Source organism: Meleagris gallopavo, chromosome 2 (assembly GCF_905368555.1).
Source record: "Meleagris gallopavo chromosome 2, MGAL_WU_HG_1.1, whole genome shotgun sequence".
Classification (NCBI taxonomy): domain Eukaryota; kingdom Metazoa; phylum Chordata; class Aves; order Galliformes; family Phasianidae; genus Meleagris; species Meleagris gallopavo.
Genome location: NC_139405.1, coordinates 6,382,501 through 6,410,383, shown reverse-complemented (window position 1 = coordinate 6,410,383; position 27,883 = coordinate 6,382,501). Strand labels below are relative to the sequence as shown.

The 27,883-nt window shown below is 41.3% G+C and overlaps 1 protein-coding gene across 6 annotated transcripts in view; it reads right to left on the bottom strand.

The window, feature by feature from the left end:
- LOC146544851 (uncharacterized) overlaps positions 1-27,883 on the bottom strand; it is a 278,127-nt gene that overhangs the window by 7,202 nt on the left and 243,042 nt on the right. For all 6 annotated transcript variants that reach the window (XR_014881831.1, XR_014881832.1, XR_014881830.1 and 3 more), the window contains one exon: positions 13,506-13,594. Coding sequence is in view for 3 of the 6 variants with exons in the window: in XM_085218760.1 (XP_085074886.1) it covers positions 13,506-13,594 (89 nt within the window). In the remaining 3 variants the exon portion in view is untranslated. The remainder of the gene's footprint in view (positions 1-13,505; positions 13,595-27,883) is intronic.

Here is a 27,883-nt window from a genome sequence, read left to right as displayed (position 1 = left end):
CTTTTTAGTGGGCATAATGTGCATTTGCAAATCTTCATTTAGGTAAAAGTAGCTGTATTACAGATTATTCCAACACCATTCTATTGTGAGGTTACGCCAGGCATATGTTTAAGGATACTTCCACTTTATAGATAGGCATGCCATCTTCTAAGAGCTCCAAAGGCATCTAAAGAAAGATTTACACCCACCCTGTGTTGCAACAGCTCCAAAGGAACTCTAACTAGCCAGGAGTAAATAATGCCCATAACTGAAAACGCTGAGCAGCACCTCAGATGGTGTAAATTGTCATAGCTGCTCTGTGGAGCCGGGGATGCTTTACACGACCAGAGGATTTGTTCCTCTGAATGCACAGGACATCAGCCTCCAATACATGAAACGACCTTGTGCAGCAGGAATGCACAAACTTTCTTTTGAGCTCAGTGGGAAACATGATTTCTAACTCCAGCCCCACAGGTGTGCTTCACCTTTTATTGCTCAAGATGGGTATTTGCAATGGTCCATTGGGTAACAGAGAGATGTCTTTTTAAGGTCCTTTCTAAGGCACATTCTGAATGTGGCTGGAAATATTTACTTGCTGCTGAAATTGCAGGGCGTAAGCCACACACATTCTCAGAGCTCATAGATAAATATAGCACTGCATGGTCATCTGCACTGAAGGGGTCATGAGCCTTTGATTAGGCCTGTGTTGACTTAAAGGCCCTTCACTCTTAAACAGAATCATTTCATTTCCTGTAGAGGGAAAGCTTTAGTCACCTTCAACATTTTGGCACGTTGTATTTGAAAGCAGGCGGGGAACCTGGGTCAGACCCCTCCAGTCATGTTTCTATAGCTCTCACCACTTCAATTCTTCAAATCTTGACTTTGTCCAAAATATATCACAACCTTGATGCAACAAAGTCCTTTGCAGAAGATAGCATATACACATCTGATCTGAAGTTCCGAAGCCAAGGGCAGCCCTGAAGGAACTAGAAGGTGACTCGCTTACCTGCAGCACATCCACACTCTTGGTTCACAACTTAGACAGCCTCTAGATCACAATACTAAAGTGTGCCACATGTTGAAGCAAGAGCTCTCTGTGGCATTATATACATTGCCTGTACCAGAGGGATTATTTCTAATAATCTCACTTAAGAGCCCACACATCGTTATGTCTGTCCTAAGGAGCTTAGCTGTCATCCCCACTCCTTTAAGTTCAGCTGGGTGAAATTGGTAGAATAAAACAAAACCCTATGCAAAAAAATCATCCTGCTCTATAAAACCCCCTGAGACAATCTCTTTCTAACTCCAATATAGTCTTAGCCATAAAATCTTACCCAGTAAAACCCCAAGTTCCGTATAACAACTTCTTTCCTCGTCACAACAAGCAACTGTGAGTGCCAAGAGCTCCCTTCCTAGCTTTTAACAGAATTCTTTCTAAACAGTATAGAGATAACAGGTTAGTTGTACAGCTGGCAAGTCCTGCTTTCAACTTTTCTTCAGGCTTCACTGCATGAACTTGTTTTTTCCTTTTTTTCCTTCCCCTAAGTTGATGATTTTACATCCATACACCCCTGTAATGTACCGCTCTGAGTACATCCCACACACTACAAACGCAAGGCCCAGCGCTGCTCTCTCATCTCCACCGGTTCCAGTTTGCAGGGTACAGACATCTGACTCCACCAGAGCTGCTCCTGGCACAAGAGAAGAGATTGCACTGAGTGCCCCTGGCCATGTCACATTTCTGGCCTGCTGGTGCGTTAAGGCCTCTGTCTGACTGAGAAAAAGGGACACTTGGTAGTTTAGAGGCAAGTTTCAATGAAAGATTTCAGGAGCAAAAGAAAAAATTACCCTTGGGTGACATTAAAAAATGCCTCCTTGTCTATGGAATGGCACCAGCAGAAAGTGCAAAGAGAGGAGAAAGGGGACAGAGGAAACCTGTAAAAGAGAAGAATGGGAGAAGCAGTTGGCTAAATGGAGTATAAATAAATAACAACAGAACTTCAAACAATACATTTCCAAGGGTTTTTTAATAGCTTGAATTTGTTACAGCAGGCAGTGGAGAATCTAGGAAGCTGCTGGCTGCAGAGTCAAGATAATACTGTCAATAGCAGTGCAGATGGGAGGGAGGAAGTGAGGAGAACCTGCAGACATTGTCCATCAAGAATGGGGGTGGCCACAACATTTTTAGCTTGGCAGTGATGAAAAAATCATGGTGGGAAATAGAAGCAATGGCAGAAGGGGCAGCAAGGTGTGAGAAATGAGCATCCTGGAGACAGCTTAGGAGGTGGTGTCAGAGAACTGATAAAGGAGATGGGATCTGAAAATCAAGAAGAAATGCTAAATAAGTGACCTAAAGAATTCAAATCATTACTGAAGTGGCAGTGGGATGTGTGGAAGCAGATGGTTATGAAAGCCTGGATAAGAGCATTACTGGCAGACACAGAGAGAGACAGAAGGCCACGTGCACTGGGGACTCTCACAGAGGTACCTCTGCTTGGGCAAAGAGGTGAGAAAGTGGAAAGGGAGCACAAAAAATCAAGGAGCCGTCAGTAAGGATGAGTCTTCAAAGCAAAATCAGAAAGGAAAGAAGAGAATTACAGAAGTCAAATGTTGGGAGGGAGAGAACAAGATAAAGAAGGGCAAAGATTGACCTTGGATGGCACAGGAACTTGAAAAGCTTATTTATTATAAATGAGAGGCAGCTAAGAAAAGAGAAGGTATTTAAGATAATGGGAACATAAAAAACCTCTGTGAATATGAAAATGAATGGTGAGATCAGTGGGTTGTTACAAAGGCAGACTGCATTAAAGAATTTTTCAATATTTTTCAATATTTGAATGTTTCGATGTTTGAAAATAGCGAAATATTTTTTCAAGACAAAGGAGCAAGAGCATACTTGAAGGCAGAGAGTCTAGAAAACCGAGTAGTTAAAAGCAGAAGAGAATAAAAGAACTGACAGATCACGGAAGACCTTTGCACTGGGTTTGGAAAATCATTGTGAAGAGTAGAAAGAAGAGAGAAGGGGAGGACAGAGCAAGAGGAAGTGGAGGTCTTCTCTGGGCTTATTTACTCTGTCCTTATAAAAGAAGACTTGATCCTGGCATGGGAAGGACAGAAGTTAGCAGCAAAACATTTCATTAGTCATGAGCAAACACAGAGGGTTTGAAGCTCCCAGCCCAGTATGAACATCTGCATGAGGGGCGGTTCAGTCTCTGGAAGAAGCCCTGACCCTATTAAAGTCAATGACAAAATTCCTGTTGCCTTCAACAGAGCCAAAATTTCACCTTGTGTCTATGGCCATTCCACTGAGACTTCCAACATGAATGCCAATTAGTGCCAGTTTCAAAGGTGACATTCGTGACACGGATACTCGCTCCGCTGGGAGATGAGCTAAGATTATCACACTGAGTTTGCATAGACCAGAAAAGGTAAGTGTGACATTCCCTGTCCTAACAATCAGCCGAGGCAAACAGATACATGCACACAGAAATAGCTCAGATTTTTAGTATTTCCAAAGCATCCTAAAAATCGCGTCATTATTGATTTCAGGAAAAATAAATAAATATGTATGAATTAGCAGCTCAGTCTCTGTGTGGTAGGTCTAAATGAATCCATTAGTATGTTAAAAGCCACACATAAAACAATGTTTAATTTATTTAAAAAGAGGGGGGTGAGCAAAAATCTCTAAAGGGTAAATTGTCTAATTTTTTAAACTGAATAAGCAGATAAAAATGAGGATAGTGCATTACTGCTTAGAGGCTTTCAGATGTTAGACCTATACAACAGCCACTGTTAGCACCTTCGGATTAACAGTTCAACAATCGTTGTAATATTAAACTGAATGTGTCATTGTGATCTTGTAAAATACACGTGTGAGCACTTTCTCTAACATCTGAATTGGTCAGAGATGCAAGCAGACAGCATAAGGCAGTACTCAGATTACTTTCAGTTGTCTAGTTACTTTCACATGTCTAGATGAAAGCCCATGCAGCCACCCTTATGATTCAACACACAGTATTAATTCAACCTCCCAATAACAGCAAACTCCTCCCATTTTACTGACCTACACCAGTTCTACATCAGTGACTCTGCACTCAGCCAGACCTGCAATTTCCAGTTCAACTGCCCCACTTATGAGAGTAAACCTGGACTAACTAGAGGAAAGAGCCTCACTTCTGTATTTCACCCCAGTGCTATGTATATCAGGATGTTTCCTGCTGGGGCTAATCTTGATCTCCCACTCTGCACCATCATTTCCATCTAAATATGTCACCTGCACTATTTAGGCTTAAAGGAGTAAAGGAAAACCACACCAGTACACCAACAGCAGTAATATATGATGAGGAGCAGATAAGCCACATTTCAGACCCCAGGAGACTGCTGTTTCAAGGCAAATCTGTATCTCATTCTAAGCCAGCTTCTGAATAAATATATGATCGCATCAGGAAGTTACCATACTGCTCCTCCTGTGCACATGTTTGCACGCAGGCATGGCCTGTGAGCAGCTGACAGAATGCCTGGAGGAGCTCGAGTCTGGCAGAGCCCAGGGGCTGCAAATCCAGCCTGAGAGTGCGCTGGCAGCTCTGCATGTGGGAGCTTGCACATCACCTGCTTGCACTGTTCCTAGCCCTAGGAAATGCACTAAATCTTTCAGACTATCCATGCCAAATTCATCAGCAGCTTTAAAACAGAGAAAGAAAAACACAGAGCATATATTTACTGTTCCCATTATGTAAAATAAAAGAAAAATGAGAATGCATAACAAGGCATCAACTCACTGCTCTTCTGCCACAGTGTGGAGTAAGGCTTGCTCAACACCTCAGCACCATTTATGTGTGAGCCTGCTGCATGAGCAATCACGACTAACATGAGATGAGCCATCAGGCTTCCTCAGCCTGCCTCACACTGTGCCCACGTTGCTCTACTTCTGCTCAGCACACAGCTCTTCCTCATTTCAACTGCAGTCTTCTGCAAAAAGCAGTGGTAGAGTAGAATCGAGAGGTTTGGTGTTGTATCAGTGTCAACACCAAACCAAGGGATGCCAAGAGCTGAACACGAGCCACCGCAGTGCTTGAAGTCAGGCTAAGAAGGACCAGGCCAGCAGAGGAGGGAGAAGGTTAAGAAGCTCAAGAGCTTTTCCCCACAAAGCCATGGGCCAGGTGGGTTTCTCTTATCGAGACATGGAGTTGTCCATTCCAGAAGAGGGGTGAAGGGGGGCTGCTATGTTTGTGTGTTGAGTGAGGAGGAGATAGGTTTCATTAATCTTAAATGCCTTTGCAATTCAAGAATTGTAGCTCTGGATCAGTTCCTGTACTAACATGATTAGCAAATATTGACTTTTGAATACAATAATAATGTGTCATCTGAAACCCTTGATAAGTAACTTAAGTACTTCCTTAGCTTGCATCTTATTAAATTAGATGAGGTACAGTTGAGACACATTACACAAAGCCATTGAAATGAAAAATCAAACCTAAAGATTTTAGCAATGATTGATTAAGAAAAGTCCAAAGTTACAATACAGGTGAAACGCTGCGGCCCATATTCTGATCTCCCATCCACCACTACAAATACAGATTGCCTTGCTCTAGTATTTATACTAATGCTAGTGAGCTAATCGGCATCAGGCAATTTGTTTCAGTATTTGCTAACGTGGATATGTTTTCTTTGGAGCTCTCTGGCTTGAGGTGAAGTCACTTTTTTCCATTTTTGCAATACCGTAATTCTCATCATTGTAACAGAGGTAAACATTCCCTATTTGTGACTTTTTGACATGCAATCCATCATCTGATTATATACAAAGGCCATAGAACGTCAGTTTTATGGAAGGTTAACTGACATAGGTTTTGAGCTTTTCAAGTTAATATAAGGAAGAAAAAGAAGCGCGTCACACTTGCATGCCTGTGAATATGGTAAATATAACATGCTCAAATCTGTTCATAAGGTTTAGTTTAAAAATGTGTACAGCAACTCAACCAAGAAAGGAGTTAAAAGATGTGATACTCCTCAGATGCAACCTGACAAATCTTACTTTATTGATTAGTTTTCAAAGGCAGTGCAGTGAGAGCACTACACTTACAATAGACTTTGGAATGAGGAGGGGGGGGGAGAAGAAAGCTCCAAATGTCATCAAAGCAAATGGTCTGTGAATGTTGCTTCAAAGCTAGTCATTAGTTGCCAGGGTATTTTGCCACAAAGCTTGTAAAGAGGTTTTCCTGGAGGGGAAGGTATGACAAAATGCACTTCTTGGCAAGATGACTTCTGCTTAAATAGCAGGACACATTAATTCTTGCTTGATACATAAAATTAATTAGAGGATTAACATCCTTTATGAAATTTTGCCAGAGATTTTTTCCTTTTTACCAGGAATAGACCCCAGGCCTTTTCTGTACTCTAATGAAATTGCAAATTGACTTGTGTTCAAATGATGCTTGACTAAAATGAATAATTAAAAATGTATTGCTAACAATGAGATGGGTCAGCTGATCTTTTCAAGGATTAATTAGTTTCAAGAACCATCTTTCTCATGTAACATAGCAAAGGCCATTGCCAGAACACCTTTTTTTTTTTCATACTGTAGTTCTCCTCAAAGTCAATGGAGACCCCTTCTATTCCCAGTTACCCAAGCTTTTATTCCAGATTCAGTCTGCCGAGAGTGGGCTTTTCTTTATGGCAAAGCAGAGAGGGGCTACGCCTGAAGGAGTTGATCTGTTATTCTATCTAAAATTCAATGATCCCAATTCCTCTCTTTATTACAGCCTGATACAAAACCAAGCCGAACTGGCGGGAGTCTCCTGGTTATCTTCATTATGTTTTGTGTCGTGGCCAGGAAAGTGTGCTACTCTAAGTCTCAAATAACTCCATGGAGATGAACAATGGCCAGATCTCTACAACTGAGAAAGGAGTAAGGATGAAATTTTCCATAGCTCAACAAATAAATGGAGGAAAAATAAGACTCAGGAACATAAGGAAGCCTGTGATGTATGTCTGCATGGTCTAACATAAAGTATGTTGGGATTTGCTGTTCTCCAACACGAACAAGGAGGTTCAGGAGCTAGGAAAAATGACTCAACATAAATTTTTCAGAAATAGACCAGGAATCCAATTCTCAAATTTTTCAAAAGTTTGGAGCATAATTTCCAATAATATAATTTCCAAAAGCACCTATATTGCTAATTACTTTCCATTTTCACATCTGCCATGAAAAATCCCACTGAATGCCTATCCTTTTCTCTACTTGCCTTTGAAAATTGGCTCCAGGTACCATTTGTAAAAGTGACTTGTATACTGTGGCATCTCAGCCTGGCTGAACGCCACACAAAGCAACGTTTGGAGGTTAAGAGCAAGAAGTTGGAAAAACTGCATTACTGCCGTGATTCCATCCTTTTTGGTTTTTGAGTTAGTTCATTTTGAGCTGATTTGGGTATATTTGTGCAGTGCTGTTCTACACTGCGTAGAAATTTTCTCGGGTACTTTGAAAACGTAACCTTTAACTTCACGTAAGGCGAGATTTACAGAGACATAAAGGTGCAAAAGGAGCGGACGATTACAGCTGAGGAGCCAACTGGTAACTTGCTGCTGAAAATCTTTTTCAGAGATCTTTCACTTTTAAAATATGAAATGCCTGAGTTACTTCCCCAGCGTGTGCAAATAAGCATGTTTTGCTTCTTAAATTCCTTAATCGTCTCCTGTGTTTGTAAAAGGTCCCTTTCTGCGATGAGAATTTTTTTTAAAAAAAAAGGAACTCTGACATTCAATTTCAGTGTTTTCTCAAAACACTTTCTAATTCTCAAAACGCTTATTTCTACTGTACATGTTTCTGAGTTCCTGTCTCCGATGGATTTTTCAGATGTGTTTTATGTTGTGTGATGATGTTTCTAATTTGGGTGATGAAAGGTTAAAAGATACGCCTGTATGAAATTACCCAGTGGCTCCTGTGAACTAACATCATATCTTATTGAGTATGATCACTCTGTCATTTGCTTTGGCTACGGCCAAGGTTTCAGATACAGTAGGAGTACACCGGGATCCCCAGAGCCTACTGCAGAATTTGGAGGGGGGCAAAACCACAGTTTCCTTGCCTAAGACTCGCTAGTCATGTGTAAAGAGACGATGCTCTGGAAAATGTTGTTTTTCTTTGGCTGCCCTTTAGTCAGATCTTCTCACTGCTGGCATTGTGCAGAGTCAGCTTAAAAGGTGTATTTAGCATTGAGGGATTTGGTAAATACTGCTTTATTGTGCTTCGTACTCCCTACAGGGCATTCTAAAGAGATGAATAATAAGTGTGAACAGGAAGAGCAAGTTTCCAGTCCTGTCAAATTAATTAGAGCAGTGTAGACTGAAGCGAGGCTTGCCGTTAGGTAGGTTGAAAACAGGCAAAGGGAATCACTCAGGCATATACAAAAATGTTACCCCACTTCTATCATTATTGTTTCCTTTTGAATCAGATATAAAATGTAGCTGCGTTTTGTTACCCACAACAAAACCACTCTCAAATGCTGGTCACATAAATAAAATAAGATGGATATGCAGAGCTCTGGCAAAATCCCCCTGCTGTGGCAAAGGCAAAACTTGCCAAGCAATGACGCTGCCCTTATAGCTGCTGTTTGAGAAGTGTTTCCTTACGGTATTAAGGGAATTAGCAACACCCAGACTTAGTGTCATTTAATTCTGCAAATACATTTCAGAGCTTGACTCAGCTCCCAGCTATAAAGCAGTCTCTCCGATTTGCCAGCCGTGTTCTTCATAATTTTTGGAGACTTGCATTTTTCCTTACAGCAGCCCAAAAAAGCCATTCTTAGCCTCATTCCTGGGCTTCAGTTTGTGTCTTTTCCTAAGTCTTCTCAGACAGTCATCAACATAGGAGGTAAAAATGGGTCTGATCCAAATCCTGATTTAGTCAGTGGAACAGATTCCTGCTGAATGAAGTGAGGGCTGGATAAGATCAGTAGACCCTATTTTTTCATTCCCTGCCTTGACAGGAAGGATCTCTACCGTGCCCTTCCAAGCTCTGGTATGAAATGACTCAAAGCCTGAGACTACTGCTTCTCCTGGAAAATACTCCCCAGACCAAACAGATCATCTGATAAGAAAATTATTTCTACCTTTATCACAACCCAACTCTTTCTCAGGTTCCCCTGGAAAGCCCTAATTTTTATTCCCCTTCAGTTGTTTGTGACAATTATCCATCTAATTCCTCCCGTACTTTGCTTAGGTGTTTCCATACATCTTTGTATCTAAGTCCTTCCAACTGTTTGAGCATTTTAGCACCCTTCTGTGACTTCAGTACAGAAACGCTTCTTTCACAAACGCAGCACATCTTGCATAGAGATGTGAACTGCTTTACTCAGTATAACACAGCAGCTATCCCTAGGGACAAGAATATTTGGGTGGGATTCACTTGATCCTTGGCATTAGTCTCTCTACACTGCTCTTCAGCAGAACAAGATGGCTTTGGGAGGCTTCTAAGGAAATCTAGAGTGACTGTGAAGGCTGCACCAAAGACATCTCTCGTTACGTGATGTGCATCAGGTCCTTGGAAGTGGGCATCTGCAAATGCGGGTCTGAGTGTCTCTGAAAGGGAACAAATGACATGTCTAACAAAATTAAAATGTTCTGAACAACTTATTGTGCTAACTTCTTTTTCAGGGAGGTGAATAAAAATTAAGCGTTTTTATAACCTTGGAAGCTCCCGTTTTGAAATTTTTAGAATGGAGGACTGTGGTTGTTGCTGCTGCTGTGTTGAAAAGTGTTACAATGAAGACGCACCAGATTTCTTAAGTGAACTAACAAAAAATTCTGCTGAAACATGAATGAGATGTTTCAGTGTTTCATGCAATCCAATTTTCAGCCTTCGCTTTCTTTTTCTAATTTTGGTTCATAGAGAACTTCAGTCTGCTCCTGCTCATCCTGCTTTAGAACAAAATCACACCTTTCATTTGGGACTTCCAACTAAATTGAGACAGTTAGCTCCCGCTCCATCCTGTTCTTCAAACACATCCTTCCTCAATCTGCATTTTGTTTTACTCTTTTAGCTTTAATGGAATACACAAATACGCAGCTGCAGTTTTGTTCCACTTGCTCTCTGGTTATGAAGTTGCCCCTTAGGTATCACTGCCAGCCTCTGATAAGCTCAGCTTGTTCTCCAGCTCTCCATGCACTGTGCTTGACCTCATGAGTGTGGGGAGGAACATGGAAAGTCAGGCTGAAAATCTCATCCTTCCACTTTTCGGTCCAAAATTAATTTGATGTGAGCCAGTACTGCTCTGCTGACTACTATTTTGTGCCTCTGAGCTCACATTTCACCATGTTATGTTCTCGTGCCACATAAAACCAAGGTGAAGGCGTACCGCTGAACACACTTTCCTTTATAGAGCAGAGCCATGGTTTAGGAGTTAAATTTGTCAGCTCATTGGAAGAAAACATGATGAAAAGGTGCTTCGAAATCTGTGACAGCCCTGAAAGCAGACTGTTACCACTGATTTTCTCTCAGCTCCCTAACTTCAGTTTTTGGCTACTGGTTCAGAGCAACAATGAACTTCCACTTTAGGAGCTACAGAGGGAAGATGGTCTGCAAAGAGAATAGCTTGAGCACTGGGGACAATAAGAGGTCTGGGGCCCGAGACTTAGAGGCAGGCGCTCCCTTCTCTGTTTTAGAGAATTTCAAAATACTTTGGTTTTCCTTCCAAAATGGAAAAAAACAGACATCTTACAATTGCAAAACCCTCCATAAAATGGAATGATCTTTTTTCTCCCCACAGCTCCATCTGAAACAGATGGAATTTTCTTCAGTGAAGTGACCACTTAATAAAAATATGGGATACCAAATTAATACCACTTCAGCAGGTACTGAGGGGACAAGTGAAAATTGTCCAACCTTCTCCAGGTGTTTAAGTCAACTGTTTATTGCTTTTTAAGGTGTTTGGCAGCTGGTAAGTAATTTAAATGACGCTTGTCGGCTCCCAAATAGAAGAAATAAATGAACACAAAAGAGCAAGATTTCAATTAAAGTTCATCATGTAAAACAGGCCTCATGCCTTCCCTGACCACAGAGATTAGCTTTTGTGTCTGGAATTGCATTTCATAAACCTCCTCCCTCGACATGGAACATCTGCTCCCTTTAGGACTATTGTTTTACACCCATAAATAAAACATAAAATTACATTTTTGTCACTCTTCAGGCCAGATCTTCAGCTGGCATAAATCAATGGTGAGCAGTCAACCTCAGCAGAGCTCTGCTGACTTAAACCAAATGAGAATCTGGCCCTTGATGCTTTGGTGCTGAAGAAAATAATGGGTCTGGGCAGAGCGTGTGGGACATTGTTTATCGGAGAATGTGTGTGAAACTACGTGGAGCAAGTAACCATAAAGCATGATTGATCTCTCCAGCATATTTTAGCACTTTTTTTTTTGTGTGTGTGTGAGTGTTTACTGAAACCTTTTAGGTAGTGCAGTCTTCTCAGCCATCATTTTATGTTTGAAAAGCTTTCTAATTCATAATGAAAAGTTACGTGTCGCTCCAATGAACCCCTAGCTTCAATTACTTGCTGTGCAAATGGTTGGCCTGCATTTTGACCAATGTTTATGGTGTTTGGCAATTTTTCAGTAGCTACTTTACCCTGATATGATTAATTTCTTGCATAATATGAGGTTTTGCATGTGTGGAGCTGAAATAATCCTGCTAGGCAGAAGTGAAATAAAAGAGCTTGTGTGTTTCAGCTTTAGAAACATTTGAAACATAACATCACAATTCTAAGCGTGCCAATGATAATACAAGTTAGCCATGGATGAAGACAACCACAAGAGACATGAAGTTCCTGATGGGATTCAGTGGCATGAAAGTCATTCCTTGGCTTGTAAGGTCAGCATACTAGATCATAGCTAGGCAGCCCAAGAAGCAGAAAACAAGAGACAAGCCTGGAGCACATGGTACGTGACTGCGCTGGTAGAAGTGAGAATGGTGGCTGTATCCATTTTCCTTCCCGAATGCCAAATCCTGCTCTAAATGCTAGTCTCCCTTTGCACCAGAAGTGCTAACATGCATTAACTACCCTGAAGTAAATGGAGGTAGAGCTTGAACAAACAAATCTTCATTTAAAAATACATTTAGCTTTAAGCACCTGAGAAATCTCACTGGAGTCGTGCTAGAAAGCCAGGTCTGTGTAACAGCTTCTTTATTGGATCAGAGACCTAAGCGGACTTTACAGTAGATGACTGGATAGCAACATTTGGAAATATGCAACCCTAAGAAGACAGATTTCGCTGGCAGCTTTTTTTCTGTGTATCTGAGGAGAATGAGATACCCAACTTCCATTGCACTCTACAGCAGAAAGATGCTTCCATGGGACCTGGTGCCCAGTTCTCTTTGGGCTTGATGAACAACAGGGAGCATTAGCTCCCAGGCTGTCTGCCCTGCTACTGCAGCCCACAGATACCTCTGATTCAGCTCATCATTTCATGTCTTAATGCAAGCACACCCTCTTCACTGATTTAATCTAAAATGTTGTGCTGTAAACTCAAGAGGCTCTGTGGTGGGCACATAATCCCCCATACTAACTCAGGTATGTAGAAAGTTATCCTCAGCAGAAGTTGAGAAGCAGATCACTGGAGCTGGTAACCTCTTAAACTGCCCTAGAAAGAAGCCCTTAGGTGCCTTCAAAATCCCAACCTCCATATTTTTACTTCCTACAATCACACACTTGTCACCTTAATAGAAAGTACGTCTACATTGCAAATTCCAGTATAGCAAAGAGGTACTCAGGCTGGCTATAAATGAGCTAGCCATAAATGAGCCTGCTTTCTGGCAGGATAAATTAGCCCATATGGAGCTAACACTGCCAAAAAGCAGGGTAAATTAGTCCTCTCGGTGTTCTCTGCTGTCTCATCTAGACTGCGTCCAGTATCTACAATGGGTCGTTTACAGCTAACTTGGGTATTTCTGCATTGTCATGTGGACATACTCAGAGCAATATTATTATTATTGTTGTAACATCTACAAGAGAGCGGGAACTGAGCCTAATGTGGGTTAGTTACCTTTTACCTTTGCCTTTTAGCTCAGTGCAGAGACTGTCGGATGTGAGAGCACTGCAACGTGATTTCACCAAAATTTAGCACTTATTTTTGCTCACGTGAAAGTACACACTGTCATCTTGAGTGGTAACAAACTTATAGCTACAAAGATACCTCGCAGAGAAGCACATGATGCTAAGACTTTTAGCTTGGGATTTGTTTCTGCCATTGAACTTTTTTGATAAGCCAGCCTGTTTGGACCACTTTCTGGTTAAAATAAAAGAAACAGGTGATACAAGTGGAATTCATTGATCTGTCCTGGGTAAGTTTGCTCAGCCTGTGTGGTCCTTGAGGTTCTAAGGAGAGCTAAGCTAGAGTAGCATTCTTTAGAATGTAACATTCTTTTTTAATACCTACTTTATTTCTGTATCTCAAAAACATGGAATGCTTTTGATTGAAACAAAATTTTAAAAAGCACTCAAAAATTAAGAAGTGTGCAAATCCTGCCAGAAAATTACCTGAATTAGCTGAATTTGAAAGAGATCCTGGGTACATGAAGCAGCATCTGTCTCTGAAATCCGGAGCAATATGGAACTTCACAAAGCACCTACATGGACAAGAAATGGCAAATTGAGCAAAGATCAATCTATACTTAAAACTTCCAAATAGATTGGTAGGTAGATACTTCTCAATAGAGACACACTGCCAGGGAAGTGCTTAAGGCAGGACGGCTCCGTGCAGGTAGGTGAAATAAAACTAGTGATGCTAAGAAAAGCTGCACCAGTATGTGTGCATCTGACAATTAGCACTCATACCAGCACAGCTATCTGGCAAAAAATCACATCCAATTTAATACACACATGCCAGCAAGCCCTCTAACACCAGCTCCCAATATATCATGTTAACAGAAGTCTTCACATTTCAGAAATCCATTTCACCCAACAGTGCATAATTTTACAACCAGATAGTACAATACATGAAAATACACTTTAGATTCCTGTTTGACTTCTGTGATCTTAATTAGTACCATGCAGAATGAAGAAGCCAAATTTAAAATGCCCCAGCGCTATCCAGTTTCTCTGTCACTGTTCTGCCTTGCCTGGGCTTTGCAGCAAAATGGAGCAGAGCAATCAGCATGCGATGAAATCTCCTTGGAAATGTGAATGCAGCCCTTTCTTTTTCTGTATTTACTTACAGATCAGCGTAGCCCCGAAGAACTATAAACAGCTGAGAGCAAAAAATAAAGGGACCTCAGAAAAGTTTTATGTCCTCCCAACTATAAATGTCAGGTGGCAGTATGGGGCAGTTTATTTTTCTGTAGAAATATCTAATTTTTTTTTCCATGAAAATATTTTTCGTCTCTCTCTCAAAAAACCTAAAATCCACTTAAAACAACCTAGCTCGGATGTCAGAGGGTGAACGAAAAGTACCAGAGCAGCCACGCACCCAGAGATCTCCATAAACACCCAGATAAGGCAAAATCTTGGTGGTGTAGCCAAGAACCACACTGGGCCGGGTGACTTGAGGGACAGCATAGGCCAGATGAAGCATTGCATTTGTAGCCAGCGCGGGTACAAAGCGAAGCGCTGGGGAGGAGCACGTGTGCATGACTGGGGGGCAAGGGGCACACGCAACGTTTTCCAAAGGTCTGATTCCTCACGACTCTGCTTTCCCTCCCCAATTAAGGGTTGAAATGAGCCACTGGAATCTACTGTATATCCTGGGGAAATGAACGCCCTGGCTGCCTTCCAACTCCTATTTCTCTCTTTCTCCAGCAAACAAACAATAGGCCAAGTAGGATGCTGTACGTAGCCGAGGAAAAAAGGGGGGAAAAAAAAAGAAAAAGTGAAGTATTGATAAACTGAGATTAATTTTTACAAAAATGTTTATATCAAGTGCATATGCTTTGCCTCTTGGCCATTATGGAAATGTCAGGGGTTTAATTGGCAGCTGTGAATAGCAGCACCTGCAAACAGCTCAGGGCTTGTTCCTGTGGTCTGGCAACATTCTTACTTTATGCTTTAAATAAAGGCTTACTCACTGAGACAGAAATAACTGACAGTGGATGATTGATGATTGCCCATCACGCAATGGCTGACATCTACCATTCACTGAATCCATTTACAATTTCACTTCCAGATTTCATTAACAGGGCCATGACATCTAGGAACAGGATTGATACAGATGGCAGCTCAGTTACAGAGTTCAGCTGATGCTGAGCGTATGTTAAGCATGGAAAATAGATTACTATGAGCTCCAATCTATCTCATGCGGTACATTTTGGAAACCCTATCTGTTTACTCCAGGTAACCTTTTATAGTTCTATTTATCCTGCCTAGTTTCAAACCAGATAGCAATTTTCCATAGCGGAGAATTTATACTGCCATTTGCAACGTGCATTTATAAAATACTTCGGTGAAATATTAAGACAAGCTTTTGGCATTCTAAAGGTCCCCCTTTTTTTTTTTTTTCTTTTCCTTAAGAAGGAAACAAAAAACGCTAGTGCATAAAATTGGTGATTTCCCTAATCACAAATATCCTCTTCTGAGCAAAACAAATGGCTCGCTCCCACCACGCACCTGCGGGTGCCTCAAACCGCAGTGGCCATGAAGCAAACAGCAAAGTTTCCAGCCAGAGGGGCCAGTCCTGCTCGGCTCGGCACTCCCGCTGACCTTTGCCTGCCATGGGACACCGCGTCCTGCAAATCCTTGTTTTCATCTCCGACGCCTCGCATTTGGCACGGGCTGCTCTTCAGGAAGGCTGAGGCTCAAAATGCAATTTTCCGTTTTCATTAAGAAGCTGGGCCAAATATCTGAATTGAGTTTTCAAACCCCAGAAAGCCTGGAGCTGCTCAGATACAGGACTTGAAGGCGGCTAGTACTTAGGGTTGGGGACACCTCTGAAATTCAGAGCTGTTTTCAGGGAGAGGGCTTGGGACCCTTTCCTTTGGGATTTGTGTGGCCATCAGCACAGAAGCAGCAGAAAGTGGGCATATTTGTCCTAAGCAGCTCCTGACTCTTTAAAAAGTACCAAGAAATCATAAGGGACACTCCTGAACCAGAATACTGTTTTCTAAAAGTAAGTAGTCCCAGCTTAATAAACACATACCAGTATGATCCGCACTGATAACAGTCACCACCCAGCCCTAAAGGCAGGGTAAAAACCTGTACAACACCACGCTCAAGTAAGAGCCTTGCTTCAGGGCTGACACAACTGCTCCTGGAGAAATGCATGCTATGCTATGCAAGAATTGGTTTTCCACAATTCCCAGACCTCGCAATAACGGCAGTTTCTGCTTCCCAAGCTCAAATTGTGAAGCTCTCACACCAGCCCATGACCTGCAGCAAGCTTTCAAATTCCTGCAGACACACACAGCAGGCCCCTTCTCAGCTCCTCTGCCCTTCTCTCCTTTCCTTTAAGCCAGCGGACCTCTGTCCTGTCCCACTTTGCTCTCGGCAGCACCTTCCAAACCCCCAAATTTGTTACTGCTGTTCATACTCTTACAGCCAATAGAGAGTGCAATGGAAACTGGTCTTACTGCAGCTCTTCAGCAGGTGCAGAGATAGCCGTTTTCCAAACTGACACTCCTAATGGCTTTCCAGAAACAGCTCTGTTTCATCTCAAACTTGGTGAGCCAAATCCATTCCTTCCGTACTTAAGCAGCCTTGTACATTTAAGCCACTGCTTCAGACTCTGTACGTAATTGCATACAGTTCTTGGAAAAATACAGTGGATCTTTTCTTTATTATGTTTTTTTAAAGCGATTAAAGATGATCGTGCACAAACTCTAGAATTAACTTTGTGCAAATATTTATACAAATCTAAAGCTGTGGCTTTTTTTCCCTTTCTAGGTGAAACGTGGATGAGTTGTTCCAGAAGAAAACAACTGCATTCTCCAGTTTGACTGAAGGCAGTTGCAAAAATCAGAAGCATGAAAAGCCTCTGCTTCTTTTGCACTTAAAAAACAGTGATGCTCATTGTAAAGAAAAAAAATCCTTTTTCTGTACCTTCTCTTATGTGTGTCATTGACGATGGTTATAGATGTTAGTTAGGGAAGTTCCGTAGGAAATTCCCCTGAAGTTGCAAAAAGTACCTTTCGGTAATATGGTTATATTTAACAGTGCAAAAAGCACTTTTAAAACTTGCCAAAGACAGATGAAAAATGCAGCAATTGTGACAGAAACAGATATTCTGTGCTTTGGGGACAGGAACAGATATTCTGTGCTTTGGGGATGAGGGTCCATGTGCACCTCTGAAAAAAACAACTTTAGGTGTCCCGTTTTTTAGTACTGCTACTGCAACTTTGGTCCAGACAAATGGATCTGCACTGAATTTTCTGCAGTCTTGCACGCAGCTGGAGACAGTGGAATATTTTCTGCTACTCTTTGTAAATACCCCATAAAATGCACAGTAAGGAGCTACTTCAGCCTGGCATCAAGGCAGGCAGTCAATGTCACCTCCCTGCAGCAAGGCCTAGGAGCATCACTTTGAAGCAAAGCATGGGCCTTGGTGTCCTGTTGAGTAGAGGCCCAAAAATCTGACTGACACACCCCGAAGTCAGGAATAATAGGATTCCACCCCTATTTTATACGCTCAACTGCAGACTTCCAGTTCAGAGCCAGTCATTGGGGCTCTCTTCACAGCAAACGGACAGACAGAAGTACAGCAAGGGCATGACTCACCCCCTGCTTGGTTTGGTGTTGGAAAGAGGTCACACCAGCCCTGTGCTCTAAGTGTGTTTCCCCATCATCATTAAGTTACAGCATTCAAGCGACTTTATGAGACACAGACTTCTACTTCTCTGGCATCTAAAACAATATGAGACGCATCCCATCCAGAACAAAACAAAGTCTATAGAGAAACCTTGGGGCCCAGGAGAGGAAAAGAAGCAAGTCTACAGATCTTATTTTTTCTTCCTCTTTTTTTTTTTTTTTTAAAAAAAAAAAAACTCCTGCATGATCCTGCTGCATCAGTTATCAGGTAAGAGAAAGATGAAAGAGGAGTATGGATATGCGAAATAGTGATGGGAGTGTCTCTGCTTCTGCCTTGTTACTTACATGATCAATGAAGCCTAGGGATGCTGCACTGTGCTGTACTCTTGTCCCCAAATGTCCTTCACTGTCCTAGGATAATGAGGCAGAGACAGATGCCACAGCCTCCACTTATACCCATAATTACTGCCTGCTTTGACGTTCTCTTCAGAGGCACCAATGTTCTTGTACAGAATATATGCTACCCAGAGACTGTGCTTAGGACTAAGTGCCTACATCCATGCATGAGGCTTTGGGACAAACACACTCCCAGGGCTACATCTGAAGAGAAAATCTTCACTAATTTTGATAAGCTTAGATCTTGCAAGAACAGGCACTGTGGGGAAGTTTGTTAAAGAAAAAGAAAAGCCACAACTTATTTTACATAGATAAGAAAGATATATAATAAATGAAAGCTGCACTCGGTGGCAAGCATGCAAAAGGACTGTTGAACAAACTGCATTTTTGGCCATACACCATCCATCTGGTGTTCTCAACAAGGCACAGATTCTGTGTAAAAGCAGTAAACAATTAGGTAATAAAAGATCAAGACAAAACGCATTTGTGGAAGAGAGAGGTGCAAAGGTTAGGCAGGCCCCACCGCCACGCTCACCACATTGCTCCCTGGTTTCTGAGCTCTTCCTTTCGCAATCGGGACATTCCTGTAGTGTAATGGGGAATCTGGCATGAAGCTCTGCACAATATGTTTCTTTATGATTACCTAGCAAAGTATAAATGCTGTGTTCCCAGAGCCAAAGAGCACCTATAATTTCCACTGAAGTCAGTAGAAGCTTTGGTATTATTTTAAATCCCTGACAGTAGGCTTGCTTAAATTTTCCATTTTAATTCTCTCAAAATATTAATAGCTAACTGAAGATAGCATAAAACCATGTAAAACAGCACTGTAAATTGTGCACAAAGTTTATTAATGGATGTTGGCTAAGGTGTTACTTTTCAGACAGTGTCTCCAGTTGCATCAAGAGTTCCAACTAGCTATTACAGTTGTTTTCAGCTCCTTATTTTATATTTTATATTTTATTTTATATTTTATATTCAGCTCTATATTATTTTCCTTTAAATAATGATGCATCCATATATAACGTAATAGAACACCATGTGATCCAAGGTATCCCCGTAAAATGAAATGTGCTTTGGATCAGATCCTTGTTATTGTATGGATGGTGAACATTTGATCTGCATTTATTGCAGTTGGGCTGAAGATCAGAGACAAATAAGTGTCCTCAGCAGGGCAGTTAGCTGATCTTTACTTATAACTTATAAATAGAGCCTACGTTCCCATGAACAGTGGCTCAGTGCAGCCAACTAACCACGGTCCTTCTGTCACTCCACTAAAAGAACTCTCTTTCCTTTTCTGCATGGCTATGTTGAATTCTCAACAGGGTTATCTTTCCCGTATCTCAAAGATGCACCGTGTGGCACTCAACTGTCTTTTTGAAATGAAGGAGAAAATTGTTTTCTCCACTCCAGAAAACATCAGTTATATATCAACCCTTTCTGGGATGTCCAAGGAAAAACTCTCAATTCCCTAAGGTGGAGGGGGAAAAGATACAGAAGAGAGGAGAAATTAGCGGTTACATGACAGCCTCTTAAAATACGGTGAATTTCCACTGATTTCAAAAAATTTGACCCCAGTTTGATTCTAGGATAACATCTGACTTGAAAGGAGAGGAAGCCATTCCTCCTCTTCACGTCCTGACTTCTGTTTACACAGACTTATTGTGCAACTCATCCACATCGCCAATCCTTTTATGCTCTGAATCATGACATTTGCTTGGACCATTATGATAAAAACTCATTCATTTCTGGCAGATAAAGTCTCTGTTTTCCATGCACGCCAGCAGACAACACAATAATAAGAACACAGGTCCAAGAGCAAAACTTTCAGAAGCTCTTCAGGACACGCACTGAAAAGGAGGAAAAGTGTGTCAGAAGTGAAAAGGGGCCACCAAATGGGTGTAGATAAAATTCTGCTGCAAGGCTATTTTTCACTGCCAAGAAGGTGTAACAAGGCCTCAGAATTAATGAGAATCAAGCCTTGAGGCAGAGAAGACAGTTGTTGGCTCACAGCCCAAAGATAAATTAATGGCAGATAGTGGAGTAGACAACACAACAATGTAACTCAACTGATTTTAATACAATAGCCAGACAATGTGACACCAAAGGCAAGATCCCTTTAACCAGCATGGACAAGGTGGGAGAAAGGAACCAACCTACAGGGATGGTGGCATCTGCTACTGGGTCAGCCTGGGTAAACAACCAGCTACTCAAGACAAAAGCTTCCCCGCAGTGAGCTCCTGATACTTTTCTCTGGATGTGAACAACACCTCATGTTTCAGCTCATTGGAAAAGTTTGTAGATGACTTATCTGTGCTTTTGCTTAACTCTCTAACAGTGATCCTCCTGCATAAACTCATCCTGAACAGAAACCAATAGCTCTTCAGGTGGACTGGACATAGGTTTCAATTCTGGAAAGAATGGGTTTATCGGGATCTTTTAAAATCATACGCAATCCATCCTGGTCATTTGTACACAGTCATATGCAAGAGGTTCACATTTTCACTCTTGTTAAGAAAGTGGCAGCTAAGGCAGGTAGCCAACAAGAGCTAATGACAGAAAAGATAGAAATTTATCACCCCTCCCTCCCAGGGTTTTTTTTAAGAACTTTCCCTACGCAGAACATCATCACAAGACCTCTCCTCACAATGCCTCTACTTTAATTGCAAGTCTCAGCATCTGCCCGGCAAGCAACTATTTTTTTTTCCAGGGGTTCATAACTTCAGTTTAACAGATTGCTTTAGGCTGACACATGGTTTCAACTTGGGAGCAAACATTTCTTTTATAAACAGCTTTTTCTTTTCTTTTAAATGGTGATTTCTTTTTGTGTTTGCTTGTAATGTATGTAAAATGATTTGGGATGCTTTTCGCACTTGTGTACAGTAACTCAAAAGCAGCTTTCATTGGAACAGTGGAATTTGGCAAGTGAACAGTCAATATTGCCCTCTAATTGCTTTTAGCGTCTTTGCAAAAATAAAAACGTCATTTAAAATGGCTGAGATATTTCAATTTGAAAAGTGGCTACTGAACAGGCACAATAATGGCATGGATTTTTACTCTGAGTACGTAATGCACATATTCAGCATAATGTGATCCCTAAAATATATATCTCCAGATTAGGGCAGTACTAATCATTGATTTTTATTTTTTTATTTTTTTTCAGTTCAGTGGCTGAAAAGGAAAGATAAAATCTGCTTGGGTTAATCCAAAATACTCTTCCTTCCATCTCTTCCTCCATCAAAATCCAAAACATTTTCCAGCGATGGTAACAGAAGGTTCTATCTGACACAAAATATAATGCAATATCTCAATTTTAGGGGTCCAAAATAAAAGTCAACTGAAAAAAAAAAACAAAAACAAAAAACCATTGAGCTACATTAAACAACCTCAACAAAAAAAGACAAGACAAGAGCATGATCACGTTCTTCTTCCTGTCCACACTCTAGATCACACTTTGCAGATATATGCCCTACTGCATAAGCCTTTCTATCAACTTAAGCATATATTGGTTGACTTGGAAATGCCTTAGATATGAAGCTGCCCTATTCCTTCAGAGGACGCGGTCCATTCACTATCAGTCTCATTGGTTTCTTAGGGCCATCAGGAGCTAAATAACTCTTTACTTAAAATGTGAGGGGTTGAATTCACATTGAAGTTCTGAAGATGGATGGGAAGACATGCCCTTTCTCCACTCTGGATTAGAGTTTTATTGATGCTCTCTGCAACCCAGTGAATAACAAATCCTTGTATCTGCAACAGCTTTGATGGCAGAGCTTTGTACCTGGACAGTGAGAGCAGCTGCAGGGCAGGAAGGAGCAGCAATGTCCTGGGGTCAAGAGGGAGATCTGTGGAACTGCTCCAGCAGAAAGCAGGCAGCGCTGCCTCCTTCCTTTCAGCATTCCAGATGACCTTGAGCAAGCCCAGCCTTTACCAAAGAGCAGCAAGGGAATGCCTATTTTGTGTCCTTACACAGGTTGTGTGGACATCCACAGTCCTACACGTTACTTAGCAATTAAATATCCACAAGTGGCTGTACTGGGAGAAACTTACATACCACAAGCCTCTCTAACTGCACAATGTGGCTTTACGGCGCTTTGCACCTCTCCAAGTGACCAAGTCAGCCCCCTCTTGTCAACATGAGACAAGTTTGAAGAGGTTTTCAGAAATACCATGTTTATTTTTATTTGCCATGTATTGTTTCTAGCAGGCAAATTGGCACCACACTTTCGTCCTTGTCTGCTACATTCATGTAGATCAAAGCCTTCATTTATGGTTTTTGGTTTTGGGTTTTTGTTTTAAGTTTGGTGTTGTTTCTTTTTTTCCTTTACAAGAAACTAGAGATGAGTCTATATTCATGTGACGCCAGAGCCTGAGGCTTTAGAAATCATCACAGGAATCTCACTAAACATCATGTGTTGACAGCGGTGCAAATAGCGAACATTCACTTGTCTAGCAAGATTGTATATTGATTCAAGACTGTAAAGAATCACGACCATATTTCTCTAAAAGGCAACAATAAGGCAGGGCTGGACCAGCTGGGAGAGAGCTTTGTACAAGCAGGAATTGTTCAGACCCTCCCCCCCCACCCGGCTGCACCTCTGCCAGCCACCCTTTGTCCGTGCAGATCCTCCACCACCAGTAGCAGGCAGTTCACACCTGGCACTGAGGTACAGTGTGCCATCAAGGCCTTTTTCTGACAGGTAATCCTCAGCTCCATTCATCCAGATGGTGTTGATTTGGCTGAACAATGCTGACCGGGGTGATGGATTTTCAAATATAAATGGTACCAACACAACTTTCTCTGGCAACAAAATCATCCTATGTTACCATTTCCACCACCTCTCCCCCAGGCCTGCCTTATAAGGAGCACGCTCTTTCTACAGAGATTTGTGCCACCATTAATCTACTTCTTCTTTCAACAACAAAAGAAATATGGAATGAGATTACCAGGATGGATGGCCCAGTGCAGACTAGAGAACACTCTTTTAATAGGGATTTAAATTTGACATTGCTTAAATGTCTTGTGCCATCACGTCTCAGCTCTGTTAAGCAGATTCTGGACCGCACCACCTACTTGGCTGGGAAGGTTGAAAGCTGCAAAGCTGAAAGTTCCTTCATCTCCTCACATTAAAACTGATAGGAATTGTTTTCCTTCAAAACCCTCAAACCAAAAAGCTTGAGACCTCAGGCAAGCCTCTCCTCTAAGTCTGGGTGCAGGGACTGCTGTTTCCACTGATTGGCAAATAAAGCGCAGTGCATTTTGGCTGAGGTGCTCATCTCTGGATACTGGGAAGCTAAACGTAGATTTAAAAATAGGAACCTCCTCCCTCATGAGATGTGCATGCGTTAATTTTCTTCTGCTAACTATCTGCCTAACACTGTCGATCAAATCTTGGATTAAAATAACATTAGCAAAACTGAGCCTGTGTGTCAGGAAAGCAATGGAGTGAGGTTGGTTCAGACATAATAATTTGGATTTCTTAAGTGCTTTGTGATAACACAGTCCCATGAAGAGCTAATATTTGCTCAGTAAGGGCATGCAACATGATTCTCTTATTTCCTGCCCCCCTCTCCCTCACATGCAGTGACTGCTAGATGCTAGGACATGTTTTTATTGTTTCTCGGTAATACAGAGGCAGTACTGAGAGATTTCACGATTTCATTGTGTGCACCATAAAGAAAGCACAATTCCACTGTTATTTAGAAGAAACATCCTCTGAATAGACAAAGAAGAAAAATATGGAAAAAAGACCAGCAAGGAAATAAGTGCTCTGGTCTTTAAAAATGCTACATCATCTTCCACTTACAACATGCACTGCAGTAATGACTAGCTGCCATTATATTAGGTGCTGCATATTCACCGAGCAACATATATTCCCTCTTTAAGAGTAAAGGAGAGAAAATAGGATCAGGAAATTACCTGTGCAGCTTGGTGGATGGGCTGGGAAGTCAGCAGCTCATTCAGCAGCTGATTCCCAATCAAGCTCCCAGCAATTCAAGCAATTCACAGGCAATATCTTGCTCTTGGTTTAGACACACAAGAAGAGAAAGTGTCCACAGCTCGTAAGTAGAGATCTAAGAAGATGAATGATAGAAGGAAGAGAGGACACAGGTTTTTCTCTCTCTAGTTTTAAGACTCACCAAAGGCTGCATGAAAGGAATGGAATTTGAAGAGGGGCTTGAAAGAACATGGCTTTGCTGCTAAGAAGATAAACAAGGCATGAGAGCTAGTAGCAAAACATCCTTTGGCTTGTAAAAAAAGGTAGAACCTTCTACCAAGTCTTTCTTACTCTGCAGAATCTCTCTTTCTCCTAAACCAGAAAGGACTCCTCCTCTTATGTTTTATTTTCTTACTTAATGATCCTCTCTTCTTTGCTGGCTGTGATGAGAAGAGCGTTCAAATAATGGCCAAATACAAGGATCCAATGCCAGGTGTTACATGATCAAAGAGTAATGCCAAAATGTCAGTGAAGAAGATCATGATTAGGCAAATCAAGAGCAGAGAGCCGAAATTTTCTGTCAATCTTTGTAAGTTACTCATTCCCTCCTACCCTTATCAAGCCATGTCCAGCTTGAGCTCACCACCACAGCTATACCGAAGCTGGGTTTCCACAAAATGCTTGGGCACTCTCTCAGTAAGATCAGGGTGCCTTGAACTTATCCAACATATTCACCACCAATCATCCAAGTTCCTATGTTCTAGTCTTAAATGACTTGTGTGGTTTCACTTCAACAAGCTTCACTCATTAGGATTCTACAGAGTGAAGAACGTTTCTCAATCTAAAGACGTCCAAGGAGAAAATCATAGCCACATAAACACCACTGCAGAAAACTGACCATGTATGCACAGTGTCACTCAGCAGCTACCAGTGCACTCTCATCCAAAGTAAATCCTACTTTTAAAACTAAAGCCATCTTGGAATGCTTTAGCTGTCCTAAATATAAAACATTGCAGGTGTGGGTGGAGTCACATTAAAAGTTACATCCATCCATAATGCCTTAAGAAGAAACTATTACAGCAAAGACAACAAGAAGAGATTACAGCTCTGGGAAACAAAACAGAGCAGCCCGCAGCTCTAACACAGACACAGATTACATAGGGAAATACACAAGCAGAAATTCTTGCTGCTGTTCTCTTATTTCTTTAACTCTCTGTTCAATTCTTGGGATTACCCTGAGCTGCCAGCATTTGATGATCCTAAAAGAGAGTGATGCTAGGACAGCAACACACAGGGGACAGAGCCTCAACCTACGTGCCTGTGGCCAACTGTCCAGACATCTTGCAGCCCATCAGCGCAGTAGCTGAGTGGGCTGCCAGATATCTGAAAACCCCAGACTTACAGATAAAAGGGACAGTCTGACAGCAGATAGCCTGCAAAAGATAAGGCTTATCACTAAAAATGACAGAATTATTTGAGATTATATTCCCTGAGTTCCTCGCTTTCAGGGTCAACAGACTTACGGACTTTTCAGAAAGACTGAACTGAGGGATAGCTGAACAAGTATCTTAAGCTCTCATACTGTTCCTAGGGAGCTGGTAATTGTGATCCCAATGGCTTTATCAGGTAGGGGACTCATCAGATAAAACACCCACAACTGGAAACCACCTTTACCCACATCCAAAAATAAGCATAGTCTCTGAAAGACAAAAGGATAACTACAGCTTAAAGATGGGAAAGAAAAAGGTCCTTCAAAAACAGTCAATCTATCTGCCTTCTCACTCATTTTCATTGTTTATTATTGTCATTATTTACACACATTTAATTTCTGCTGCTGTTAGAGAGACAGGTTTGTCTGCTGAAATGTAATGGCATTTAAGAGGTAATCAAGATCTCAGAGAAGATGAGCTGCATTCTGAAAGAACATTTCACCTTCTGCTTTTGATAGCCCCATTACATGAACTGCAAGACTTTATCCACCATATCAAGGAGTCAAAGTGTTCCTTTAAAACCAGCCCTTTTTAATTGTTGAAGGCTGTCACAAATGCAACGTGCCACAGTCTAGTCCTGCATTTATAGCAAGTGTCTACACCCTTGGGCATTCACTGGGATTTTTTCCTCAGATATAAATATATGTACAGAGGCACACACATCACACACATATATTTATAAATCCATTTAGGCATAGGACTATATTTGATATAAAACGGTTGCTTCCTTTTTTATACCCAGCTCATGAATAATTTGGGAAGACTGAGGTATTTTCCCCTGCATTACAAAGCTTAATTGTTTGGCTTCTTCACTTATCTTTGGCTCTGATTTGTAATTTATGCCTTTGCACAGCTTTCAGATATAGAACACTTCTTTTGTCCTTTGCCCATAACATTTAATTTCTCTCCCGCTGATTATTTATCTCTGTAATTTAAAGCTATATTATTTAATACTACAACCCATAAAGTGTTTGGGGATGCCATTTGTATGAAAGATGCTGCACAAAATACAACTGCATTGTCCTATGATTCCAAGCTCTTGGTACATACAGCACATACTGTTTCACAACTCTAACACAGCCATGCATTCCATATCAATACATTGTTTATTTTTTCAGGATATCAAACTGTACATGCTTTGAAATATACAGAAACAGAACTACTTTCCCCCTCCCTCCCTCCCCCTTGAAACGTTTGCTCTTTAGTGACTAAAGGGAAGCAGAACAAGCTTTTGCTCAAGCAGCAACAGTGACCTCTAGTGTGCTTTTAAAATGCCTTCCATTGTATTCACATCCATTGTTCCTTTAACCTTTAGGGCATTATTTAAGAACAATTTTCCGGATAGTATTTGGACTAATTTTCTTATTGACTTAAGTCTATACCAGAACGTGATTCTTGGGTGATCTTTTATCCTCATAATCTATGGGTAAAGTTAAGTGTGTCTTCATTAATGACTGTAATTATCATATATAAAGTTGTCATTTAAATGAGCAATCATCTCTCTCTCACACACGCACACACATAAATTGAGCTTTATTTGTAGCAGGAATTGAAATTTGGCTAAATATCCTATTTTAGCTTCAAGCAGTAAACATCAGGAGCACAGATTGCATCAGTTGACAGAGTTTGTCAGCCAAGACCACAGGTTTTTTTCCCCCCTCCCATTTCTTTTTTTTTAACCATAGGAGCCTATACCACGCACAGATTGTCTTTCAAATGAGGAATGTTGCAAGAACACTCCATAGTGCATACAACTGTTAAATTGGCACTGCTGTCACTAAGCCTATGTCAGCACTTCCAATCTAAGCTGCTATTTTCAGGAGTTTAAAATTCAGTTACATGAGCCGTTATGTACTGGCAACTTTGTGCACGTGGCCCTTCAGGGAAGAGGGTTATTCTGAACCAGGGAAGCATGTGCTGGCATTATGGGTGGATCTCTGTGCATGCATGTATGTGTGCATGTGTCCACACTTCAGCATGTTTGGAAAGCACGGTGCAAATTTCAGACCTATATCTGCTGAGCTTTGTTAGACTATTTGAAAAGCAGAGATCTACCTACTTACTACTTTCCTCCTTCTTTCCTTAGACGTCAGAGCCAACCTTTCCTCATAATAAGATGTTTCTCTCAGCTCTGCTGGATTTTAAGAAGAAAAGTGAATTGTTTGTGAAGGTGGTTAATTCTGAGAGTCATTCTGTGGAACTCCACGCAGCTTAAAGAGAGCAGATCTGGGGAAACATTTTAAAAGAAAAGCATCTGCAGCCTGTGTGCATACTGGCAAGCAAAACTACAGACACCAAGAGCAGCTGAACCCACTTACACTAACAGCATCTATAACCTGCATCCTACGTTACAGCTGTCGCT